A 24,599-nucleotide genomic window follows, 5' to 3' on the forward strand; every position below is an offset into this window, starting at 1 on the left:
CTAAGAATAACAACATGTTTGGGAGAGGTCAGGGGTAAGGGTAAAGAGAGGATTGTTTGGGAATATAGGACGAGGAAGGGAGTTCAGACCCTGCTTCTCAAGGGGCTTCAGCCACCACAGGAACAAGCAGAATGTACTAAGGTCAGTGAGACACAGTCCCTTAACATAGCACATGCAGGTGGGCCTCTGGGGGACAGAAACAAGGGTTTTTTTCTTGAATCTGCAGATGAACACACTTGTTTGCTCAAAGCCAACAAGTTCTCTTTACATCTTACTTGCTTTGTTATTATAACATTTAAAACAAGGCAGAGGCTGTGAGCAGCGGCCACACCTGTAATGCCAGTCCTTGGGAAGCAGAGGCAGGCAAGTCATGAATCAAGGCTGGCCTGGCCTACACAGTGAGACCCCACGGAAGAGACGGGTGGCAGGAAAGGGGAGGAGAGGGGGAGCCTGAGCTGCACAAGATGGTTATCTAGAGATCTGCTGCGCACACTGTGACCACATTAGAGATCTGCTGCGCACACTGTGACCACACTAGAGATCTGCTGCGCACACTGTGACCACATTAGAGATCTGCTGCACACATTGTGACATTAGAGATCTGCTGTGCACACTGTGACCACATTAGAGATCTGCTGCGCACACTGTGACCACATTAGAGATCTGCTGCACACACTGTGACCACATTAGAGATCTGCACATTGTGACTACATTAGAGATCTGCTGCGCACACTGTGACCACATTAGAGATCTGCTGTGCACACTGTGACCACATCATTAGAGATCTGCTGCACACACTGTGACTACATTAGAGATTTGCGCATATTGTGACTACATTAGAGATCTGCTGCACACACTGTGACTACATTAGAGATCTGCGCACACTGTGACCACATCATTAGAGATCTGCGCACACTGTGACCACATAGAGATCTGCGCACACTGTGACCACATTAGAGATCTGCTGTGCACACTGTGACCACATTAGATCCGCGTACACTGTGACCACATTAGAGATCTGCTGCGCACACTGTGACCACATTAGAGATCTGCTGCACACATTGTGACATTAGAGATCTGCGCACACTGTGACTACATTAGAGATCTGCTGCACACACTGTGACCACATTAGAGATCTGCACACTGTGACCACATTAGAGATCTGCTGCACACACTGTGACCACATCATTAGAGATCTGCTGCACACACTGTGACTACATGAGATCTGCGCACATTGTGACTACATTAGAGATCTGCTGCACACACTGTGACCACATTAGAGATCTGCTGCACACATTGTGACATTAGAGATCTGCACACACTGTGACTACATTAGAGATCTGCTGCACACACTGTGACCACATTAGAGATCTGCTGCACACATTGTGACTACATTAGAGATCTGCTGCGCACACTGTGACATTAGAGATCTGCTGTGCACACTGTGACCACATCATTAGAGATCTGCTGCACACACTGTGACTACATTAGAGATCTGCGCACATTGTGACTACATTAGAGATCTGCTGCACACACTGTGACCACATTAGAGATCTGCTGCACATACTGTGACCACATCAGAGATCTGCTGCACACACTGTGACCACATCATTAGAGATCTGCTGCACACACTGTGACTACATTAGAGATCTGCGCATATTGTGACTACATTAGAGATCTGCTGCACACACTGTGACTACATTAGAGATCTGCTGCACACACTGTGACCACATCATTAGAGATCTGCTGCACACACTGTGACTACATCATTAGAGATCTGCTGCACACACTGTGACCACATTAGAGATCTGCTGCACACACTGTGACCACATTACAGATCTGCTGCACACACTGTGACTACATTAGAGATCTGCTGCACACACTGTGACCACATCATTAGAGATCTGCTGCACACACTGTGACCACATTAGAGATCTGCACACACTGTGACCACATCATTAGAGATCTGCGCACACTGTGACCACATTAGAGATCTGCACACTGTGACCACATTAGAGATCTCCTGCGCACACTGTGACCACATTAGAGATCTGCTGCGCACACTGTGACCACATCATTAGAGATCTGCTGCACACACTGTGACCACATCATTAGAGATCTGCTGCACACACTGTGACTACATTAGAGATCTGCGCACATTGTGACTACATTAGAGATCTGCTGCACACACTGTGACCACATTAGAGATCTGCTGCACACACTGTGACCACATTAGAGATCTGCTGCACACACTGTGACCACATTAGAGATCTGCACACTGTGACCACATTAGAGATCTGCTGCACACACTGTGACTACATTAGAGATCTGCGCACACTGTGACCACATTAGAGATCTGCTGCACACACTGTGACCACATTAGAGATCTGCTGCACACACTGTGACCACATCATTAGAGATCTGCTGCACACACTGTGACCACATTACAGATCTGCTGCACACACTGTGACTACATTAGAGATCTGCTGTGCACACTGTGACCACATTAGTACTCTTCAGGCACATATATACCCTTGCCTGAGGTAGACGGAGCTTGTGATACACATTCTCAACACAGCTAACAGATAAAAGCATGGCTACCTAGATAAGAGTGGCTGTGTTTGGGAGCGGAAGAGTCTAGGACCCATGCTGCCTTGGAGAGGAGTGTTTCAGGTTGTCTCCAACACTGTACTTTCAAAAACAAAATCATCAAGACTGACGTAAGAGCCAGGCAGAGACAAACTCACATCTCACATCACCATGGAATCTAAAGAGGTCACTCTTCAGTGACAAGGAGTAAAACGGAGGTTATCGGGGGTCAGAAGTCAGGGTGGCGGACAGTGGGTGTTACTGGGGAGGTGGTTAAAGGACAAAAAAGTTCAGGCAGGAGGAGAAAGTCAACAAATCTAGTGTGCACCGTGGGGACTAGAGTTAGTGATATGCTGTACACCGGAAAACCGCTCAGAGTAGATTGTAAGTGTTTTCACCACAAAAACAGTATGTATGTGAGGTAATACGTTGCATAGCTTGGTTTAGACATTTTGCAATCTTTAAATACACGAAAATATATTGGAAACTACAAACGCAAGCAACTTTTACCCTGTCAACTAAAAATACATATATATTTAGGGAGTATAGATGCAGATCCATTATTGATTGCCTTACATGAATATGTGCATTCTAACTCTGCCCTTCTAAGATAAGGAATAAACCTGTAGTGGGTACCTGTTACACCTATGACCTTGAAGTACCAGCCACTAGGGCGTGGCCTCAGGGCTAGTTTAAGCTGAGGGGCACATTCGTCTGGCCACCTTTCTCCTTTGTGGGTTTGGATGGTGCGGACTGACTCAGGCGGCAGGAACAGCGTGGGACAGGACATCAACCTTCCAGGACCTTGCGATGATTTTGTCTATCCTGTTTAGTGAGTTGTTCTCCCCAATTTTTTTTTTTTTTTTTTTTTTTGGTTTTTCGAGACAGGATTTCTCTGTGTAGCTTTGCGCCTTTTCCTGGATCTCACTCTGTAGCCCAGGCTGGCCTCGAACTCACAGAGATCCGCATGGCTCTGCCTCCCGTGGGAGTGCTGGGATTAAAGGCGTGCGCCACCACCGCCCGGCAATTTCTAAATAAATAGTTCCTTTATCAGTATCTGTGGATTATCTGCTATATAAACCTAAATGCAGTTCACTAAAATAAGACATACTCATGTGCTTCAATTCTTATATATATGAATAATAAACATGATGCTCACACTGACTTGGTAACTAAACGTCTACACATAACGTGATGTGCGACAGAGAGATCAATTAGGGACAGGACACAGGCTACAGATGAGCACAGGAAGGAGAAGCCACCTCCACAGCAGGGTGTGGCCTGCAGGCTTTTGGGTGACCAGGGGTTACTGGGGACTGGCCCTCCACAATCCTGCTTTTTCAAATGCCACCATCAAGTAAGGATGGTGCTCGTACATGCCACAGACTAGAGTGATTCCTGCTGCATAAACAATCGGCCCTCCACACCCTCACTTGGACTCAATCAGCAATCAAAAGAATCTGGAAAAAACAACTGTATCTGCACTAGACACACACACAAGTTTTCCTCCCCTCGTCATTATTCCGTAGAAATACGACAAGTATTTACAAAGTTCTGTACGAGGTCTTGTGGGTAATGTGGGGATGCTTTGAGTGCTCAGATAACATGCAGTCGCAAATCGCTTTACACTAGGAGCCTGAGCATCCGAAGGTTCTGGTGTTCATGGAAGGTCTTGGACTCAATCCCCTGCAGATGCCCCGTGATTAACATAATTAGCATGTAAACCAGCTTCTGGAGGAAGTGGCTGGTGCCCAGCGAGGCCTGGCAGGAAACTACAATCCAGCCAAAGTGCAAAGCTGAGTGTTCCGAAAGCCAGTGGGACACACATGGATCCCTTCCACTCAGCAGAGCTCAGCAGCTCCTCTTCCAGGGCAGGGACTCTCTCAGACAAAAGCAGGACAATGGGTGGCAGAGCTTCCCCGCCCATGGCCAAGAGACCCAGGACCTGCAGGGCTCTCCGTCAGCAGGGCCACGTGGGGCCCCCTAGAAGCCCAGCCAGGTCTCCCTGCTGGGCTCTGCTTGTCCCTGAATCAGTTTGTTTCTCACTGGGGCTAGTTACTGTCCACAAGGGAAGAGGAAAGCGAGACCTTCGTTTGACTATGGAGTCCAGCACCGTTCATCACCTAGTCAAAGCTAAAACTTTAATCTCACTTGGGTCTACTGACCAAAAGTCTGGGAAAGAAATTTAAAGTTCAATCCTAAATACCTAATTATTTAAAAATTAAAACAGAAGACATAGCTCGCCTGCATAATCACTAAGCAAATCCAACATACAGTAAGTGTATTTGGAAAATAAATCAGACATGGGGCAGGGGTTATGGCTCCATGAGGTGAGTGCTGTGCTGTGCAAGCTGGAGGACCAGACTGGGCTGGCTGGGGCTGGGTGAACAGGTGAGCTGCAGACCTGAGTAAAGGGGAGCCTCAAAAACGGGGGGAGACAACTTCTGGCTTCCACATGTACAAGCATATATACCAACTTACATGGAAACATTATCCATGCTCTCTCTCTCTCTCTCTCTCTCTCTCTCTCTCTCTCTCTCTCGCTCTCGCTCTCGCTCTCGCTCTCGCTCTCTCTCATACACACACACACAAAGAGAGAGACAGACAGAGAAAGACAGAGATACAATTCTAAATTAAAGTTCATGAGAAGTGGCCAGAAAGTGTGTGTGTGTGTGTGTGTGTGTGTGTGTGTGTGTGTGTGTGTGTGAGAGAGAGAGAGAGAGAGAGAGAGAGAGAGAGAGAGAGAGAGAGAAAGAGAGAGAAACTATTAGAAGTTAAAGTGCATGAGATGTGCCCAGCGTTTCTTCTAGGTACCTTTGGGAAAGAAAGCCTGACCCCCGCTGGCCAACCAGAGTATCCACTCCTCAGATCCAACCAAAGCCAGTGCAAAATCCATAGGCTGCAGCTAGAGGAAGGTTTACCTGCATGACTCTCGCAGGCACTGGCAGAGCCCAGTCTAGTCCACAGTATTTTACCAGGGCTGCATAGGACAAGGGCGTGGGGCTGAGTGCACACCTGGATATGCTGAGCACTGAGAGCAGAGATCTCCCTGTGCCTAGTGACGAGCATCTGCTTCAGGTGAGCGCTCTGTACTCACAGGCAACGCCAACCTGGAAAGCAGCAAACAGTTCTGCCCTCAGCCTTAGACTCTAAGGTCAACTCCTGCCCCACGAGGCCTCATCATTTGCAGCTGCTCATTCTTCCTTAGGACCCCGGGTCCCAGAGCTGGCACCTCAGTCGGATGGGCATTACAGCTCCATGCTGTCTCCAGTCTGTGCTATGTGTTCTCTACATTCTTCTCTAAGTAAATCCTGCTCATCTTAATGGCAGTTTCCTCCAATTCTTGTCTACAAGGCTAGGCTACAGATGCTTGCTTGAGATCAGAGGTAAGCACTGGTAGATTACCTCATCCTAGGAAGCATCGGGCTGTAAGGACTGTGCAACCTAAAGGAACAAGACCTTCTTTCCCTACCACAGAGCAGCCAGCTGGGAAACAGGCAAAGACCTAACAGACCAAGAGCCAGGTTTCAGGAAAACCACATACAATCCAAGATCAGATGGAACCTGAAAACGCACATACCCTAGACCTCACGAAGCAACACTGTGCTACAAGCCACTTTCCTTGGGTTTCAGACATGCCAATCATCAGGCCTGACAGACAGTTCCAGGAGCCCACAGTTTGCTCAACAAGGTGAGAGTGGTCAGCCAGAACCAGGAGAGGCTGACGGAAGCTTGTCCCAGGGCTGACTGGGAAGTCCGAAGAGAATGTCTATACCAAGGAACTTATCATCAAAGGAAACTAAGCATTTTTTTTCCTGAGCTGAGGATCGAACCCAGGGCCTTATGCTCGCTAGGCAAGCGCTCTACCACTGAGCTAAATTCCCAACCCTCATTTTTTTTTAAGGGACCTGGAACATTTTATTTATTTATTATGTATACAGTGTTCTGTCTGCATATATGCTTACACCACCAGAAGAGGGCGCCACATCTTATAGATGGCTGTGAGCCACCATGTGGTTGCTAGGAATTGAACTCAGGACCTCTGGAAGAACAGCCACTGTTCTTATTAACCTCTAAGTCATCTCTCCTGCCCCAAGCATTTATATTAATTTTTTAAAAAAATAAATAAAAAACTTATGAGTAGAAATTTTAAAAAGCATAATTTGTAAATCAAAGAACTACTTTTTTGTTTAAACGAAAAAGTACATTCAGCCATAACTCTAGTCAAACTAACGGGGAGTGAGGAGATGGATATTCAAAATCAGAAGGGACACAGAAATACAGCGCCAGCAAATCATGGAGTGTAACGCCCAACCTCACCCTAGCAAACTAAACACCTTGGTAAAAGGGACAGTCCCTTAGAAATACGGATGATTAAACTGATCCAAAAAAATCCTGAACAGAGTGATAGGAAATCTGGGAAAGGCTCAAAAGTTAATCTTAATATTTGGACTTGTCCCACAGAGCTCCACAGAGGAGGTCTTGAAATCCCCAAGAAGCAGGGAACTCCCGTGCTATGTAAACTGTCCACTAGGCGTGCAGTGGCCAGCACTTCCTGAGTGCCTGCAACTTGGGTAAGTGGCTCAAAACCATTTAATCATTCAATTTTCACAACTATGTGAGATGGTTTTCTTCAAATTACAAGGTAAGGAAATTGAAGCTTAGAAAGGGTAAAAACATGACCACACGACTACTAAAATTGTGGAGCTGAAATCCAACCCTATTTTTACTTCTAAAGTTGCTCATTTAATGACTACACAGTACCACCAAATCACCAGATTCCAAGTCTGTGAGGGTTCTCTTGAGTTGCTGGAGGGAATGGGGGAGGAAGAAAAACCTGGAAGAAGGAAGAGCCAGTAGGGAGCTGACAGAAGCACCTAGATGCACGACGAGCCTTCGGTGAGCATGGGTGAGAAGAAAGAGAAGGGGCAGGTGTGTGGAGGCACAGCTGAGTGCCAGAGGCTCACGGGGACTGAACAACCCAGGTCCAAATGCTCAGGTCACACACAAGTCCACGGTTTTGATACCTGGGCTTCCCCAGTGAGAAAAACTAGACCCCGTCCCCCCGGAACCCTACACACACCCCGCTCTCCTGCACACACCCCGCTCTCCTACACACACCCCGCTCTCCTGCACACACTGTGATTTACAAAGACGCTGTATACAGAAGAGGAGTGTGGCTGCAGGGCCTGACAAGCGGGCCCTCCATAAACCTACATCACTTCCTCTAATCGCATCTTGGCGTCCTCGGAGACAGTCTTCCCAGGCCTCCTAGATCTTAAAAACTAGGGATGGGACCTGAGATTTCTACCACAGCCAGACGCTCAAGAAGTGAAGCATCCGTGCCTTGCACAGGGGTCTCTGGTGTCTTCCCTGAGTGAGGGCTGTTCCCCACAAACATGGCAAATGGACCAAGAGCAGCTAAGTGTGGAGAAAAATAAAAGAGGCTGGGAGACGCAGTGGTAGGTCCCTCCACATTAACCACTAAGCTGCACATCTGGCCATAGTTGTCACCTGATGCCAGCATCTCAGAGAAGAACCAGAGACCCGAGTCAATGCCTACAGGGAAAACAGATATGCTCTATGCCAACGCCTTTAAGCATTTCGCTAGTGCCTTGGGGTCAGCTTTTCTACCGCGGCGTTTTCTCAAATAGTAATCAAATGGGACTCAAGACGCAACGCAATGTCTCTTCGGCACTGCCCTCTAAGAGCGCAAAGGCAGGCTCTCCGGCCCACGTTAGCCCGGACATGCCACAGTGGCACACTGCACACCACAGCACATGTAACCTAAGAGTTGGTACGGGAGCTGAAGACAGAGGAACGGAAGGGGAGGGAACAAGTTCAGAGAAAGATGAGACTCTGGGGGCAGCGGCCATCTACGTCCCTTCCTTCCTAGTGAACAGAAATTCTAGGTATCGGTGCTGGCACTGCAGGAACCAGAGTCCTGGGTTCCCACCACACCTTGTTCTGTTCCCACAGGAGAGACAAGAGATAAGCACCTGTGTGGAGGTCGGCTGACTAGCCACCCCCCAACCGCCCCACCCCGGAGACAGTTAGGGAACAAGAGGAGAGGGCTCCACCACTGCAAACAGCCTTTGCAGTGTTCGCAGTAATGTGAGTTCCTACACTGAGCACTGCCTGCTCCAAGTGTGGCCCTCAGCACGTCATCCCCGCAGCGGCCCTCCAAGCCTTGCTGTGAATTCCTCATTTGCCTAACTTGGCCAGAATCAGTTTCTACTGCTTACGTCAAAAACCCTGGAACAAGGCCAGCGAGATGATGGCACACACAGTCCTGATGACCCGGGTTTGATACCCAAAACACACATGCATCAACAATAAACAAAATCAAACAGCTCAAAAACTCTGGGGCAGAGGCGAGACAAAGAGAAAGAAAGCCAACAGGGCAGGCAGCGCTCGGAAGGAGTCACTGGGCGCCAGCAACTTCCTCATGCTTCTGACAACTACGTCAGCGAGAGCAGAAGGAATTTGTACCCTAAATACATAATCTCAAGTGTGGATTTAGGTAAAGAATGTTTACAAACGGAACTTGGGCTACACATTCCCACAGGAGGTAGGTAATGAGACATTTGAGACGGAAGTCCTGGAGACTGCAATAACGTGGGGCAGTGTGTTTACTTCAAGCATTTCTGTCTCCACTTGATAAGGTAACATACAGTGTAATTCTCCATGCGGGTCCCGACATGAGACTTTAATGAACGGGTAGAAGGGCATTTCACAGGCCCACTTTGCCAGTGGGGTTCACCATGTGCCAATTAAAAGGGAGGCACCAAACAGCTCTGGGTGACCACTGGCCCAGTTTAACCATCACACTGTGAAACACTGAAATCACGTTTTCAAGTGGGGTGGCAATCGAGACTAAGAATGTATCATTTTTGTGAAAAACCTACAACTCAAAAGGGAAATCTGGCTAAGTTTGTGGATGAGGTGGTGGGTCTTTAAAGCTCAACACTGAGGAGCTGACTAGGAAAGCAGGCTGGGAGGATGGGACACGGTACTGTAGTGCCCAACCACCACCATCTTGGTTTACTCACTGCATATGTTAAATGGAGTTTCACATGCATAGCACACATATGCTCACATGGGTGGCATAACCTCACAGCTACATGAATAAACAAAATTTTGTGTGTGTATGTGTGGATGTGCACACATATATACATGTGCACACGTGTGGGCACACCTGTGCATGAAGGTGCACGTGTATATGTTGTGCAAAGGTTGGTGTCAGGTGTATTCCTTGATTGGTCCCTATATACTGGAGCAGGATCTCTGGCCGAACCCAGAGCTCACTGATTCAAGCAGTGCAGTTAACCAGCTTGCTCTAGGGCAGCAGTGCTCAACAAAGGAGTCAACGACCCCTTCAGAGGGTCACCTAAGACCATCAGAAAACACAGATATTCACATTATGACTCATAACAGTAGCAAAGCTACAGTTATGAAGTAGTAACAGAAATAATCTTATGTTGGGGGGTCACCACAACATGAGGAACTGAATTAAAGAGTCATAGCATCAGGAAGGTGAGAACCACTGTTCCAGGACTTCCCTGCCTCTGCCTCCTGTACACTGGGATGACGGTGAGCCACCACTCGGCCTTAGCATTGGGGATCAGCGCTGCAGTCCTCATGCTCGTTGTACAAGCGCTCTACCCCCGGCTGTCTCCCCAGGGCCCACTCATTTGTTCTTATAAAGGAAATGAATGCTAAACTTAAAGGTTGCCTTTGGTCACAGCTGACTTCTAGGTCACCTGACAAACATTCCATTCCACCACAGAAGAGCGTCACCTAGACCGGAGGAACAGAGCAAACATCTCCATTCGCCATGAAGTCTTCAAAGAACACAGTAACCCAAACCCGCCTCCAGCTGACTTCCCGTGAGCCTCAGCTCCCCCAGCCAGTGCTCACGGCTACTTCACCAGCACCTCATGGCACTGAAATTCCTCTGAGCAAGCTTCCACTCCCCTGGCTTTCCTGCAACCTGCCCGGTGGGACGATGCAGTCAGAGGGATCCCCGTTACCTGGCTCTGGACCACACTAGGAAAAGCTTTTGCTCCAGGTAGACCTAGGCCAGACTAATACAAAACTCCTGGTTTAACACTAGAGAGCAAAACCAAAACAAAACAAGCACGTGAAAAACTGGTCTCAGCCGATGCAGGAATGGAGCCCAAGCAGGCGCTTCTCTCCTAAGATCCGTCCTCCGCTGGTCTGCCCAGGGAGGTCATCAATCCCGTAGAAACTACTGGATTATTTAAATGTCACAGACAAGGAAAGGAGAGGCACTGGAACGGAGGAAGAAGATAAGACACTTCCAGGCTTCTCGTCCCCAAGATGGAAGGTCAGCCCCACTTTTCAGCCCCTTGCTGACAGGTGTAATGGGGTTAACATAAACAACACGGTCCACAGGAGACTGGGAAGAGAAGGTACGAGATGCTCTAGGAAAGGACACAGACACTACACATTCTCAAAAAAAAAAAAAAAAAAATGGCAGCTCATCTATTTGTTTAGAAAGGATACCTATACACACAATGTTTTGCATTGATTTTTCTGGTTGCTATTAAGAATTCTCTCAAGAAACAGAAGGGAAATAGAGCTGCTAGTCTTTCTTTGCCAGGAGAAGCTCCCAAGAGGAAAAAAAAAAGTCATTGGAGATATATAGCTGACTATACATTTGGTTCCTCGAGTGCCTGATCCCGAGGAGTTCTAATGAAGTCCGAGACTGACTTCACAATCAGAATTTAAGCAGCTAGGTCTTGAAAGGTGTCAATGCTTCCTTTCTCTGTGCACATCTCCTTCAGCCATGCAGTGCCAACTCCAGGAAGTCAGCTAAAGGGGTGAAGACACCTAAGATGCACAGGATAAAGAGAACGTGATTACAGACGCCACTTCGATCCAGACCTGAGGGCTACAAAGCCAAGCCTAGGGAGTAGGAAGAAATGATCTCAATTATCACTATGGGGGCGGAGAGGGGTGCCCTGTGGATCATTGCCAGCTCCCAGGAGAACACACACAGTTCACTACTCCGGCAGTGACCCAGATGAAAGCAAGGGAGGCCATCTCCAAAGTCCCAAATGGCCAGGCAGAGCCAAGGGGAGGAAGATCCCCTTATGGGCTATTCAGGGGACCAGAGCACCCCCTATACAAGGCATACTGGTTTCTGAAAGGTACTGGCCTTGGCAGCCAGGCTACCACTGACCTCTAAGACAGTGGTTTACAGAAGCTCCTCAACTGAAGTTATATCCTGATAATCCTACCAGAAGTTTAAAACAAAGTAAGTCGAAACTACCAGGCCTAACTTACCAAAGCACAGCATCAGCACCAGGATGCACTGTAGACTCTCGATGGCTGACTCTCACTCCTGTGGGTGGGCACTTGGGTGCCACAGCTGCTGCTATGGCCAGCGAGCACCACACTCCATCACCAGCTGAGGAAAAGATACACTCGAAACCCCAACTACTGCTGCCACTCGATGCATCCTGCTTTCCCTGGGTAGTGCTGGGAAGTCACTGAGTCCTCATCAGCTGTGTCTGGGGCAGGAGACGGAGGGAAAGGCAAGCACATCCGGGAACACGGAGAGTTGCTGGTGGACCAGCACGGAGAGACTACGAAGCATAGACTGACAGGGAAGGACTGCAAACCTCCCCGGGACCCAGGCACCTGACATCTCATTTACACCAAGAGATTTACTGTGTACAGAAAGAACGCTTCCATCCTAACAGAGCTCAGCAGATCCTCTCTCTCCCAGGGCAGAAACACCCACAGACAAAAGCAGGCCAGGGGATGGCCGAGCTCTCTCCAGAAGCCAAGGGACTCAGGACCAGGAGGGAGAGCAGGGGTGCAGGGCAATCACATAGGCCAGCATGCAGGGCAAGCCGAACAGTGTTATGTAGCTGCTTCTCAAGAAACATCTCGAAACTGAAGCTAGAGGAACAGAATGCTGCGCTTTCCAAGACAATGTACGAAGCCAATTTTTTAAAGTGTCTTTTGTTTTCAGTACTTGCTGAACATTAACACGAACAAACATCAGACTACACGGAAGCCTTCAACCCTCAGATGCAGAGTCCGTTCAGCTGGATTACTGCAGTCCTCAACTACGTAGTGCGCCTTTCCCTTGGGGTCCCACGGCCCTCTCCCCCAAGACGTAGCTGATTCTTGCCGGGCCCCAAAGTCTCAGACCTGCTAACATTACAACCCCAGGGTAGGTGCCTGTCTCCTCTCCAGGGCCATCTGCCCTCAGATCAGGGGGGCTCACGGTCAGCAGGCCACGTGGGGCCTCCCAGAAGCCCAGGCAGGTCTCCCTCCCAGGCTCTGCTTCAGACTGTGCACTTAGTTGTGCGTGATCTACAGTTGGGAGCGTCTGCTGTAAAACGGGTCCTCAACAGTGACACCTCGAAAGGTGTCACCCATCCCTGTTGGAGAGTTTTCCAAGTTATATATATGTCTGCAGATACTCTTTTATAAAGGCACAGCCTAAGTGGCCAGCACAGTCGGAGTCAGACAACCTGTACTAAACAGTAGGCTGAATGGCAGACTATCTCAGAACCCAGTACAAAGCAGCTGCAAGCCTTTCTCGTTTCTGACTGGTGAAAATGTAACGAGTCGGTTTTCACTGCTGTTCTGTACCAGCTGTGTAAACACTCTCCTCTCGCCCCCAAGTGTGGCTGACACACCTCTGTGGAGCTGCCAGTGACGGCCAGCGGAAAACGCTCCTGCTGCTTTTCTAAAACGCACAGAGGGGCTGAGAACGCGGCAGCGCGGTGGCTCACCATCTGCTCGGTGGACAAGGGACCCCGGTTTTGAGGGCCGGGGAGCCGGCTCAGTGGGTAAAGTACTTGCCGCACACGCGTGAGTATCTGAGTTCAGATCCCCAGCTCCCACATAAAAGGCTGGGTGAGGTGGCGTGCCCTGTCACCCCAAATCCCGGTGCTAAGGAGGCAGAGAGGGGAGGATGCTTGGGGTGTGCTGGCCAAGCAATCTAACCAAACCAGTGAATATTAGGTTCAGTGAGACAGACAGACAGGCCGACAGACAGACAGACAGACACACACACAACCCTGTGACCCATCTCCTATAACCCCTCCCACTCACCCCAAGAAAGAAAACATGCTCTATCGCGGTTTTCCTTTTAATCTGAAAACAAAAATTGAACGGCGAGCAGGCATAGCTGTAGCTGCCGTGTGTGCAGACCGTGAGAGGAGGCTGATAAGCGCTTCACAGACACAGACCTACAGCCAGCATCCCCGAGGCTCACACAACCCAACAGCGTGGTGGGTCTTTTACTTATTGATACTTGTTTATTTTAGTTTTAGTTTTTCAAGACAGGGTTTCTCTGTGTAGCCCTGGCTATCCTGGAACTCATTCTGTAGATAGACCAGGCTGGACTTGAACTCACAGAGATCCTCCTGCCTCTGCCTCCCATGTCCTGGGATTAAAAGGTGTGCGCCACCACCTGGCTTCCATTTTTATTTTTATTTTAATTTTTGATAATCAACTCTGCTGCTGGGTTCCACTCCTGGAAATACACCAGAAGGTGACCTTGGCAGGTTACTTACTTCACACTTAGTACTTCAATTTCTGTAAAATGTGGGGGGAAAGATCTATTTCAGAGTTCAAAAATCAAACATGCTAGGGTAGGCAATGCTCTCAGTAAACTGTCAGACACACAGTAAGCATACGATAAATCTTAACCATGAAAATAATAATGCGTTATTAGCATCCATCAAAGGTTGCCTGCATCACTAATTAGCGAAATTTCATCTATTAACTGGAAGCTTGGCACCTACTAATAAGTGGTTTATTATCCACAGGACTAGTCATTAGGAGCAGAGGAACAGCCAAGCAAACACACCAGGTGCATCTGGTCATCTGAAATTGCTAAGTGACCTGGACAACCAGCATCAGAGGCTGAAGTAACCCAGGTTAGAGCAGATGCGTCAGGCAAAGGAATCCTCACTTCACTGGGGGCAGTTTTCCAGAGATGTGCCGGAAACCCTTAGGAGAAACATTAACTCCGGCCAGAGCTATCTCCTCCTCCGCCATGTCTCACGTCCTAGGAGTCTACTCCAGTTCTTCCCTGCTGGAGCAGGGAGAGCCCAATCCCACTAGCTGGTGCTTTCCAGAGAATGTAAGCAGATTTGCAAATCTGGATTCAGTTTTTCATGGAACACTGATGTCACGGTGCTGAGGGCCCATGAGACACAGATACAGGATATGGAGACTGGCCTGAAAACGACATGCCTGGACAGCATGTCACTTTTTTTTCCTTTTCAATCAAAAATTAAAAAATTTTTTTTTCTTTGTGAAATGGTGAATATTTCCTAGCTGGCTTTTTGTTGCTGAGATAAACACTATGAAGAAAAGCAGCTTGGGGAAGGAGCGGGTTTAATCTGGCTTGCAGATTGTTCGGACCATCACGGCCGGAAACGGGCAGGAGCTCCAGCCAGGTACCTGGAGGCAGGAACTGCAGCTCACACCATGCAGGACACTGGTTACTGGCGTGCTCCACCATCTTTCTTGTACAGCCCAGGCCCACCTACTTAAGGGTGGTACCAACCACGGCAGGCAGGCTGAGCCCTCCCATATCAACAACTGTCCAGAAAAATGGGCCAATATGATGGAGGCAATGCCCTAGCTGAAGTTCCCTCTTCCCAGGTGACCAGCATATGTCAAGTTGACAAAGACTAGCCAGGACAACGAGCATACTAGACACAGTATACGCATGCGTGTTCTTCGTGTTCTGTACGCGTGTTTCTGTATGTGCAGATGGGGGCTGGGTGCATATGGAGGCCAGAAATCTACTGATTCTGTTGGACTGGCTGACCAGAAAACCCCAGGATCCTCACGTCTCTACCTCCCCAGCTCTGGGATTACAGGTACACCCAACTTTCTTTGAGTGTGGGTGATCTGAACTCAGGTCCTCAGGCTCGTGTGGCAAACACTTCTGAGCCATTTCCCCAGCCCCAGTATACACATTCTCATGTACAAAGTAGTATGTGTGGCTACGCCTCAAAGAGGTGAGGAACTTAAGACGAATTTGAGAGCCAGGTGTGGTAGCACATACCTTTAATCCCAGTGCTCTGGAGGAAGACAGGAGGATCCCTAAGTTCAAGGCCAGCCTGGTCTACAGAACGAGTTCAAGAGCCAGGGCTACAAAGAGAAACCTTGTCTCAAAAACAAAAAGATGAAACTGAGGCACAGTAGTCCTTCCCAAGGAAACCTAACCATGTAGCGCGTGCACACACAACTGACAAGTTTCACAGTACAAAGGAGCAATCTCCACAGCTCACAGCATCAGAACTTCATTAACAAAACGAGACTTCAGCTGAACCCTTGAAATGTTTCTCCAAAACAAAGTTTTATGTTCTTATAGTTTTCCCTCTGCCCTGACTTTAACAAAACCTAATACTCTTCTATTTACAATTTAAGTTTTTTTCTTTGTTGTGTTAAACTGAATTATCAAAACTAGTGTTTGTCTAATATGTAGGATCTTTATTTCTTTGCCCTACCCCAAGGTAGGTTAAGTCATTTTTCCTTTATACCATTATTTTCTCTAGTACAATCTGTTTCCTTCCCTTCCTTTTAATATTTTCACTCCAAATACATTATGCACCAAGTGTCAGGCCAAGCCACATTTACTTAACACTTATTCACTCTGGGGACCGAATGTGTTTTCTCCTTCTTCCCCTTCACAAAACATTTGACAAAAAATTGGGGTGCCCACAGGTACACACCATGTCCCAAGGCAGAAACACAGGGAGACACAGGAAGGGAAAGCTCTCACTACAGACATCTGCAGGTGAGTGCTGGTCACTAAGGTTGCTTATCTCCTACTATAAGCCAAAATTACCTTTGTCTGCTCACTGTCTGGGTCTTCAAGCCAAGCATAAGGATCACAGATTTTATGTCCATGATAATCCTGTACCTGCAAAAGACAAAATGAGAGGTCTTGAGTAAGCAGTGCCCAAGCCCAGTTAAAGAATATATATTCTGTGTGTGGAGAAATGCGAAAGGGCCAGACAAGGACACTAGCTGGCTCCCTGGCAACATGTCTGCCCAAATCACCACACGAATCAAAGTTGGCAGCTTCTCAAAGGTGTCAAGCCACTCTTTGTGAAAAGAATGTTTTAGCAGGAAAAAAAGATCAAAGTCTGAATAGGAACCGGCTCCATCTGTACAACATTGAACAGCATGGCGGGCTGCTGGGCTAGAGAAACTCACAACTGTGTTGCTGGGGTGAAGCACAGAAGAACACAATGCCCTGGGCACACACGGAGGACGCACCTGGGAGTCAGCACACACGTCAGCACACACGCGCTTAGGCTCCTGTTCACACTGGCCTTGGCTAATGAAATCAGCTCCCTATAACATGGCATACGATCAGTTTTGCTTTGGGTCTGAACTAGTAAAAGTTTCTAATTCATACCCTGGTTCTGCTGCCAGCTACAGAAGCTGGCCTACACACCATGGGGCATGCTCAAACCACAGTCTCTTTTGAACTGTTATGAGATCATCTTTTGTCACTTACACACAGCACAAATGCCACTACACACACACACACACACACACACACACACACACACACACACCACAGCACAAATGCCATCACCACTTAGATACTTGCAGAAATGAAATTGTTCCATGTTGACGGAGCCTGGGGTGGGGGGAGCCTCTGGAACTCTCGACTAAGATGCTTCTAACAGCACAAAGTCCAAGGCCTGGCCCCAAGGACCAGGGAAGGGGCTGGAAGGCATAAACAGGCTTGCTCCTCACCACTCTCTATGTGATCATGCCTGAAGACACAATCCAAAAGGAAAATGCACTATACAATCTCTCTACTTCAAAGGGTCATGATGAATCCTATTAACTAACGCCTACTGTCAGTTCCTCCAGTCTGGTCTGTGGGTGACCCTAACACTCTGGGCAAGGCTTCTTGCACTGGGGTGTGTGGGACCGTCACCTCTACCATGATGAATTTTTAACTTGTCTCCTTGCTTTACACCACAGAACCAGAAGGCTGGGGCTATTCCCCAAGGAAGGCAAACTCTCCTCCCGGAAAGAGCACCTGAACGTTCTTTCTAGTGCTCCTCCAAGCCCAGTGTCTCCTGCCTACACCCCTGCCTGTCGGCATTTCTCCCTATCTGGAGCCACCTGAGAGAAATGGAGGATGGACAGAAAAGGCTGGGTGAGCAGAGGAAGGTCTGGAAGGAGTTTCATTATACAACAGACAGACCAGCACAAGAGACCCAAAAACAGACTAAACCCGCTCCTCAAGGGTCTTCATAAAAACCGATTTTCCACCTTATCACTCAATTTTGGCTGAAAGCCACTCAATGAAAGCATTTTAAGATCTCATCTACAAATCTTTTGCATTTGATACCTTGAGTGGTTATATAATAGGTTTATAGTAAAAACTTTCTCTCTGTTGTCAATACAGAAATAATAGTTTTAAAGTCCTCTGAGGAGCTCTGGCAGGCACAGGATTGAGCAATATGCCTACAACCATCCACATTCAGTCAGGGCTGTGACCAAACCAGTCGGCCAGCCTGGAGTGCAGACCACTTTAAAAATGGTCTTGGGCATACCCTCCAATTTGCTTTTCATAAGAATGTAGAAAAGTTAGTAACGTAGTCATAGCAGTCCACCATGAGGCAAAGTGTTGCTGTGGTATTTATTGAGCATTCATTGACCATTCACGACTTTGCTATATAAAAAGTTGTTGATAATTCCAGGTTACAGATTGCAAAACACAATTCAGAGAGGTTAATAAGAAGAAAGGTCAAATGGTTTACCGTGTGTGGGGCGTTTACCCACCAACCCCACAGCTCCCCAGAGTTTTCTTGAGTGTGAGCAGCAGGAAATATTAGATAGAAGGATTTATTTCGGAGAATACTGCCGAGATAAACAGACAGAAAATACAGGATAGCCTTGAGAAGGCCTGGAACCTTTTCCAACAGGCCCTGACTGTCTCTGCCTCAGGGTTTTTATAGAGACGCCAAGGGGTGGAGCAAAAGACCTCCTCCCCCAGCACAGCCAAGTGCAGACCATCTCAGACACCTGCACTCAGGCCCGTGGTCCTGATCATCCTCTATGCGGACCTGTTGGGTAAAGCCACGAGGAAACCGAAAACAGGCTCCCACAGGTCCCCCCTTCTTAATATATAAAAAAATAACTATTAATGGCTTTCTGCAATCTCCATAGCTGTTACACCTCCCAGTATGGGAGTAGAGGATGATATAGATGGCATTTCTCTTTTGAATTAGGTCCAAGGTGACTACAGCAGTCTTAGCTGCCTCAAGCCCTTTCTAAACCAAAAACTCTTAAGGCGACTACAAACTTAAAGAATCCCTTAGCTTCATCATTACCATTAACAGGTTAACATTAATATTGCTATACATAGTCACAATTCTCCCAATCTTACAACTCAAAGCAAACTCTTAACAGAACCATTTGAATTAGCATATATGGTGCTATATATAGTTAACAATTTTCTCCGTCTTACAACTTTAACTCTTAATCATTTGAATTTTCTTGCTAACAGAACATAGGAAAAACTTCGATGTATTCACATCAAACTTAAATATTTCCTTAACTCCACAAAACCAGGGTGTATTAATATCAATAGGTTAAACATAATTTTTACAAACATAATTCAACCTTAATTCACTCATAACTCCTCCTTTTCTTTATAATTTTTAAAACAAAATCTCAAGCCTAGTTAGAAAACCCAAACTTTTCCGTTTAAACAGTTCCATTTGTAACACAAAACCAGTACCATAAGTAATTCCATTTTTACATAAACAGTTCCACAAAACAATTGCATTTTTAACACAGAATACATGAATCACCAGCATATATGCATACACAAAACTGCATCTTGAGTCAAGGTAGAAACAATAAATTTCTTCATTTAAACAGTTCCATTTTTAACCCAATTCCAGAAAACAGTTTCTAGGTCATTACTATAAGTCAACTCAAAATTGTCCCACTGCAATGAAATCTCTATTGTTTATTTCATTTCTTAAGTCTTAAAATTCAAATGATAAATTCTGGTACTAGCCTTCCAAATATGAGAAATCCATAACCAAAATCTTTTTGTAATTTTGTCTCATTTTAAGTTCAAAAAGTTCAAACAAGAAATAAATTCTGGTATCAGGCTTTCACTTCCAAATATGAAGAGACGTTTTTCAACCAAAACTTTTTGCAGTTAAAAATTTTTGTTCAAACAAGCATCTCTGAACTTTTATTCTTAAGCCAGAGACCTTTTTAGGTACAGTAGTGTTCTAAACCACACCGTTTTTTATGTTAGCTCAGGTTTTTCTGTGTTGTATCGATTTTCCACAGATCTCAGCTGTGGATGCCTTGTGCTGGTTCTGGTGTCTGCCATTCTTAGCTTCTTAGCTGCTTCTGGAACTTTTGAAAACCGCTCAGACTGCCTGCTTTGCCGTCTGCTAGGACACTAACTTCTATGTCTCAGGTTTTTTCACCATATACATTAAGCATAGATTCACACTTAACATTTACACTTTTTTTTACAAACTCACATATAACATATTTTGCCTTTCAAAGCATTTAGACTCACATTCAACATTTACACGTTTTTACAAACTCACATACAATGTATTAACATCTACTTATTTATACTCCTTAAGAAAACTATAGAACTACTTTAGCAATTATATTTCTTACTACCTATATACTTATATTCATTCCACCTTATTCTTATTTAAAGTTACATATATACTTATATTCATTCCATCTTATTCTTATTTAAAGTTACATTTACAACTAGCATCTTTACTTAGATACTTCTTGCAAGCTTATATTCTTAAAGGAACTCTATAGATCTATCTTACAAGCTTATATAGGGCTACCATTAGCATATATTTTTTTTTTTTTAGATTTATTTATTTATTATGTATACAGAAGAGGGTGCCAGATTTTATTACAGGTGGTTGTGAGCCACCATGTGGTTGCTGGGAATTGAACTCAGGACCTCTGGAAGAACAGTCGGTGCTCTTAACCTCTGAGCCATCTCTCCAGCCCCGCCATTAGCATATATTTAACTTAGCAAACACCTAAAGATTTCTTAACACAGAAATCTAACAAGAGAATTTTTACAAACTCACATATCTTATTTTCATCTTTTTCTATTTCTTACTCTTAATTATTATCACTATCTCTATTAGAAAGATTCTCTTAACTAGACAGGAAGTACACATATCATTTCTAAAGTTTAGAATTTATAGTCAGCTTTGCTATACAATACTGGGATTTAGTGAGTGTTGTTATAGAATTGTGATAGTTGTTGCTAGGGGACTATAACCTTCCCAGGATGACGCCACACTCCAAAGTTGCCAGTTCTCTCAGCCGTTCCAGACCGGCAGAGATGCACTGTCAGCGGTAGACAGTTTTTAACTAGAGGCTGTCCCTTCACCCAAATTCATAGTAGCTCCCCTAAGTGCTTCAATTCAGACAAATGTTTCTATTACAGCAGTCCTTTTGGTTTGCTCTACTGAAAAACTTCACTTCACGCTGAGGGTGAAATTACCGTATTTAGCTTCTGTAAAGCTCTTCGCCAAATACTGCACAGCTATTAGGTGATATAAAGTATTTTTCTAAAGGAACTAGTAAAACCAAAATCGGCACAGCTCTGAACTCTGTTTGCTCACTGTTTGCATTAACCAGTGACAAAACCTCAGAAACACTAATCGAGCCACTTTCATTCTGGTTCCTTTATAGGAACGTCATTGGAGCTGACCTTCCTTAGTTCCACGCTCACCAGACGCTCCGGTAACCACAGAGCTTCATTCTCCTGCTGTGGGATGGTCTGTATGTCAAATTGCTCTGATTGGTCAATAAATCAAACACTGATTGGCCAGTAGCCAGGCAGGAAGTAGGTGGGACAAGGAGAGAGAATTCTGGAAAGCGGAAGGCTGAGGTAGAGAGACACTGCAGCCACCGCCCGGACAAGCAGCATGTAAAGACACCGGTAAGCCACCAGCCACGTGGCAAGGTATAGATTTATAAAAGATGGATTAATTTAAGCTGTAAGAACAGTTAGCAAGAAGCCTGCCACGGCCATACAGTTTATAAGCAATATAAGTCTCTGTGTTTACTTGGTTGGGTCTGAGCGGCTGTGGGACTGGCGGGTGACAGAGATTTGTCCTGACTGTGGGCAAGGCAGGAAAACTCTAGCTACATTCTCCTCTTGTGAAAAAACACAAACATGTCTTCGACCCCATATTTACACAGGATCGGGACCCTTCTATAATCCTGAGCAGGGATCTTTCCATTTCTCATTGCCCTCAGCTAAAGGACCAGGAAGATTGAAGTGAGCTCTAATATGGCCCACAAAACATAGCAGCTTTCTTTTGTGGAATAGCGTCTTGAATTTGTTGAAACATTTTGACTTGATTGTTGTTAGTTCCAATATTTTCACCAAAACTGTTACTATTCAAAGGAGTCAAGAACATAGAAGTTCTTTCATGAAACGTATCTTTCATTAGCTTATTTTGAGAAAAGACATTTTCAGGACTTAGTATTTTCACTTCATTAACACCTGATGTTATTAGCAGCTGTAATATTTAGCATTGATTTCTTATAAGGAACTTTCAGGTGAAGCAACTCTTTTGTAAGACAGCTAGATTTTCTGAAGTTTGTTTCCCATCTATAAAGCAGTCATTTCTTTTCTGAATGCCTGTTTCCTTGTATCCTTATTAGATTTGCAAAGAAATTACTCATTGCAGGCAGTTTGTTCAAAAGGTAAAGAACTTTTTTAATTTCAACATAAGTTTCTTCATATCTAAGACAATGTTCAGTGTATAAACTGCTTTCCCTTGTTTTAAGGATTTTAAAGTGGCTTGTTTGCTCTTATAGGTAGCTTTTTGTCATCCAACTACCATAGAAACTTTGCACAGCTATTAGGGTAAATAAGGCATTTTACCAACAGAGCCCCAAACCGCGAAGCACCTAGTTCCATATCCTTTCAATTTTTCATTGGAACTGACACTTAAACTCTTAGATGATTTTCCTCCTTATTCTTTTAAAAGCTGTATTTTAAGTTTACCATGAACGTATTTTTGAGCTGACAAGTGTTTCAGGGCAATGTTGCCATCTTTAACGGAAAAACTACCTTTCCCAGAATGCATTTCCCTTATATCAGTCCATAATAATATCAGTCCCTTATATCATTTTCCTTATATCATTTCCCATAGTTCTTTTTGGGTCTGAGAGTCAACTGGTTCTCTTTTACCAGACTTGCTTACAAATTCTTGCCCGGGAGGTTTGAACGAAGTTTTTTGCTTTTGCAATGGGAGATTTGAACAAGCATTTTACATTTTCAGCTATGGCACGTTGGGAGATTTCTATTCTCTCCTCAACTGGCTTTAACAGGTGTCTCTCCTTCATCAGACACTGACCCCCGAATCCAAATTGAACCTGCCTCATTAGCGTGCATTGAGGCTGGCATTTCTCATAGCAACTTTCCTCGGAGTGTGTGTTTGTTTTAGCCAGTCAGTGAAAAACAAGATCATTTACAACAGCTTTTCCATAGCTCCTTCAGAGATTTTCTCCCACTGATCTTATTCTCATTTTGCTTGTCCCTTCCCCGCCAGATGCAGAGCTTCAGCTATCTGTCTGCAGCTCTGTACCTCTGCTAGCTGCCTTTGGAGGTAGGGGCTTTTTTTCTGCCCCCGAATCTGCCTCAAATTCTAGCAGCTTTTTCAGGTCATGCATTTTCTGGGGAGGTATCTGTCCCTTCTGTTTCTTCAGAGTCTTTCTCCCAGACAGTTCCCAGTTTGATCTCAGTTTATCCCGCTACCCCAGAAACAGTTTCCGACACTACAGTGGCAGCTTTCCCTGCTACTGAAGGTAGGGGTTTTTGTCTGTTTCTGTTTTCGGGGTCTGTGTGGTTTGCGTACAGACTGAAAATCTAACAAGGGAGGCTTTTGTCATTTCTAAACTCCCATTAGGACAGGCGTTTTGCCTCATCAGGCTTTTCACCTGGCCCAGAGTCCCCCAGTGGGTTGTGTTTGCTTGTCTGGGTGCTCAAGGACAGAGCTTATGCCAGAGGCAATCACCCCTCAGGGCTACACTCCCTCATTTCAGGGAGTCAGCTGAAACAAAGCTTTTCTCAGAGATGCTTTCTCTGACAGAAAAGAAAGCTTTACTCCTGGATATTTCTGTTCTGCCTCTTCGTTATTGCCCCCACCCCTTTATAAGACCATGCCCTACAGAGTGGTCTCACAACCACACCCCTTGAACAGAAGTTACATACATGGAATTCATCATGATCTAAGCCTGGAAGCCATCCTTCACCTCCCTCCCCAAGGAGCTGTGAGAGCCCTGGTAAGACACTGCACTGCTTGATGCTGTGGTCACTGCACTGGGTCTGCTTCTCTTTGCAGCTGCCCCCAAGCCTGACTTTCCATGGGTGGTGTGGTCCTGAGGGTCTTCCTGCTAGCCTCTAGGTAAACACAATTTCACAGCTGTTCAGACTTGCACAACTATGGCTTTACTTTAATCTCAGGCTCAAGTACGTCCTTTCTCCCTTAGCCAGTCAGCTCTCAAGTTCAAATTGAAAATGATTTCCTTTTAGCCCCGTCCTTCTCTGTGTTCTATACTCACCTAACACCCTCTACAGGGCTCGGGTGTCCTGTGAGAGCCCTGCAGTTCCTGACCTGTTAAATAAGCAGCAATGGCACACAAGGGATGATGGTGTTCCACGAGAAGGGCCAAGTCCACACATGGGCTTCATGCTCCAACTCCACATTTACCAGGAACTAACAAGCTTGGCTGAGAGATGCTCAAGTGAGACAAAGAACTACAGAAGTCTCCAGCATGTGTTCTAGGGACCAAACCCACTCTCCAAATGCTACACTGGAGCAAATGCATGAAGTCAAGCCTAGGAGTTGGTGTTACAACCCCGCTGCAGGGAAATGCCACCCATGGAGGTTACCAGGCCAACATGACTAAGCCATGAAAGCCACAGGCTGCCCCTG

General features: G+C 46.0%; 1 protein-coding gene across 1 annotated transcript in view; it reads right to left on the minus strand.

Moving 5' to 3' along the window:
- The window catches only part of Prep (prolyl endopeptidase), a 115,146-nt gene that overhangs the window by 88,727 nt on the left and 1,820 nt on the right, over positions 1–24,599 (minus strand). Inside the window, exon 2 of the mRNA XM_076552356.1 lies at positions 16,448–16,522. Within this exon, the coding sequence (XP_076408471.1) occupies positions 16,448–16,522 (75 nt within the window). The remainder of the gene's footprint in view (positions 1–16,447; positions 16,523–24,599) is intronic.

The sequence above is a fragment of the Peromyscus maniculatus genome, chromosome 16 (assembly GCF_049852395.1).
Source record: "Peromyscus maniculatus bairdii isolate BWxNUB_F1_BW_parent chromosome 16, HU_Pman_BW_mat_3.1, whole genome shotgun sequence".
NCBI classification, from domain to species: Eukaryota; Metazoa; Chordata; class Mammalia; order Rodentia; family Cricetidae; genus Peromyscus; species Peromyscus maniculatus.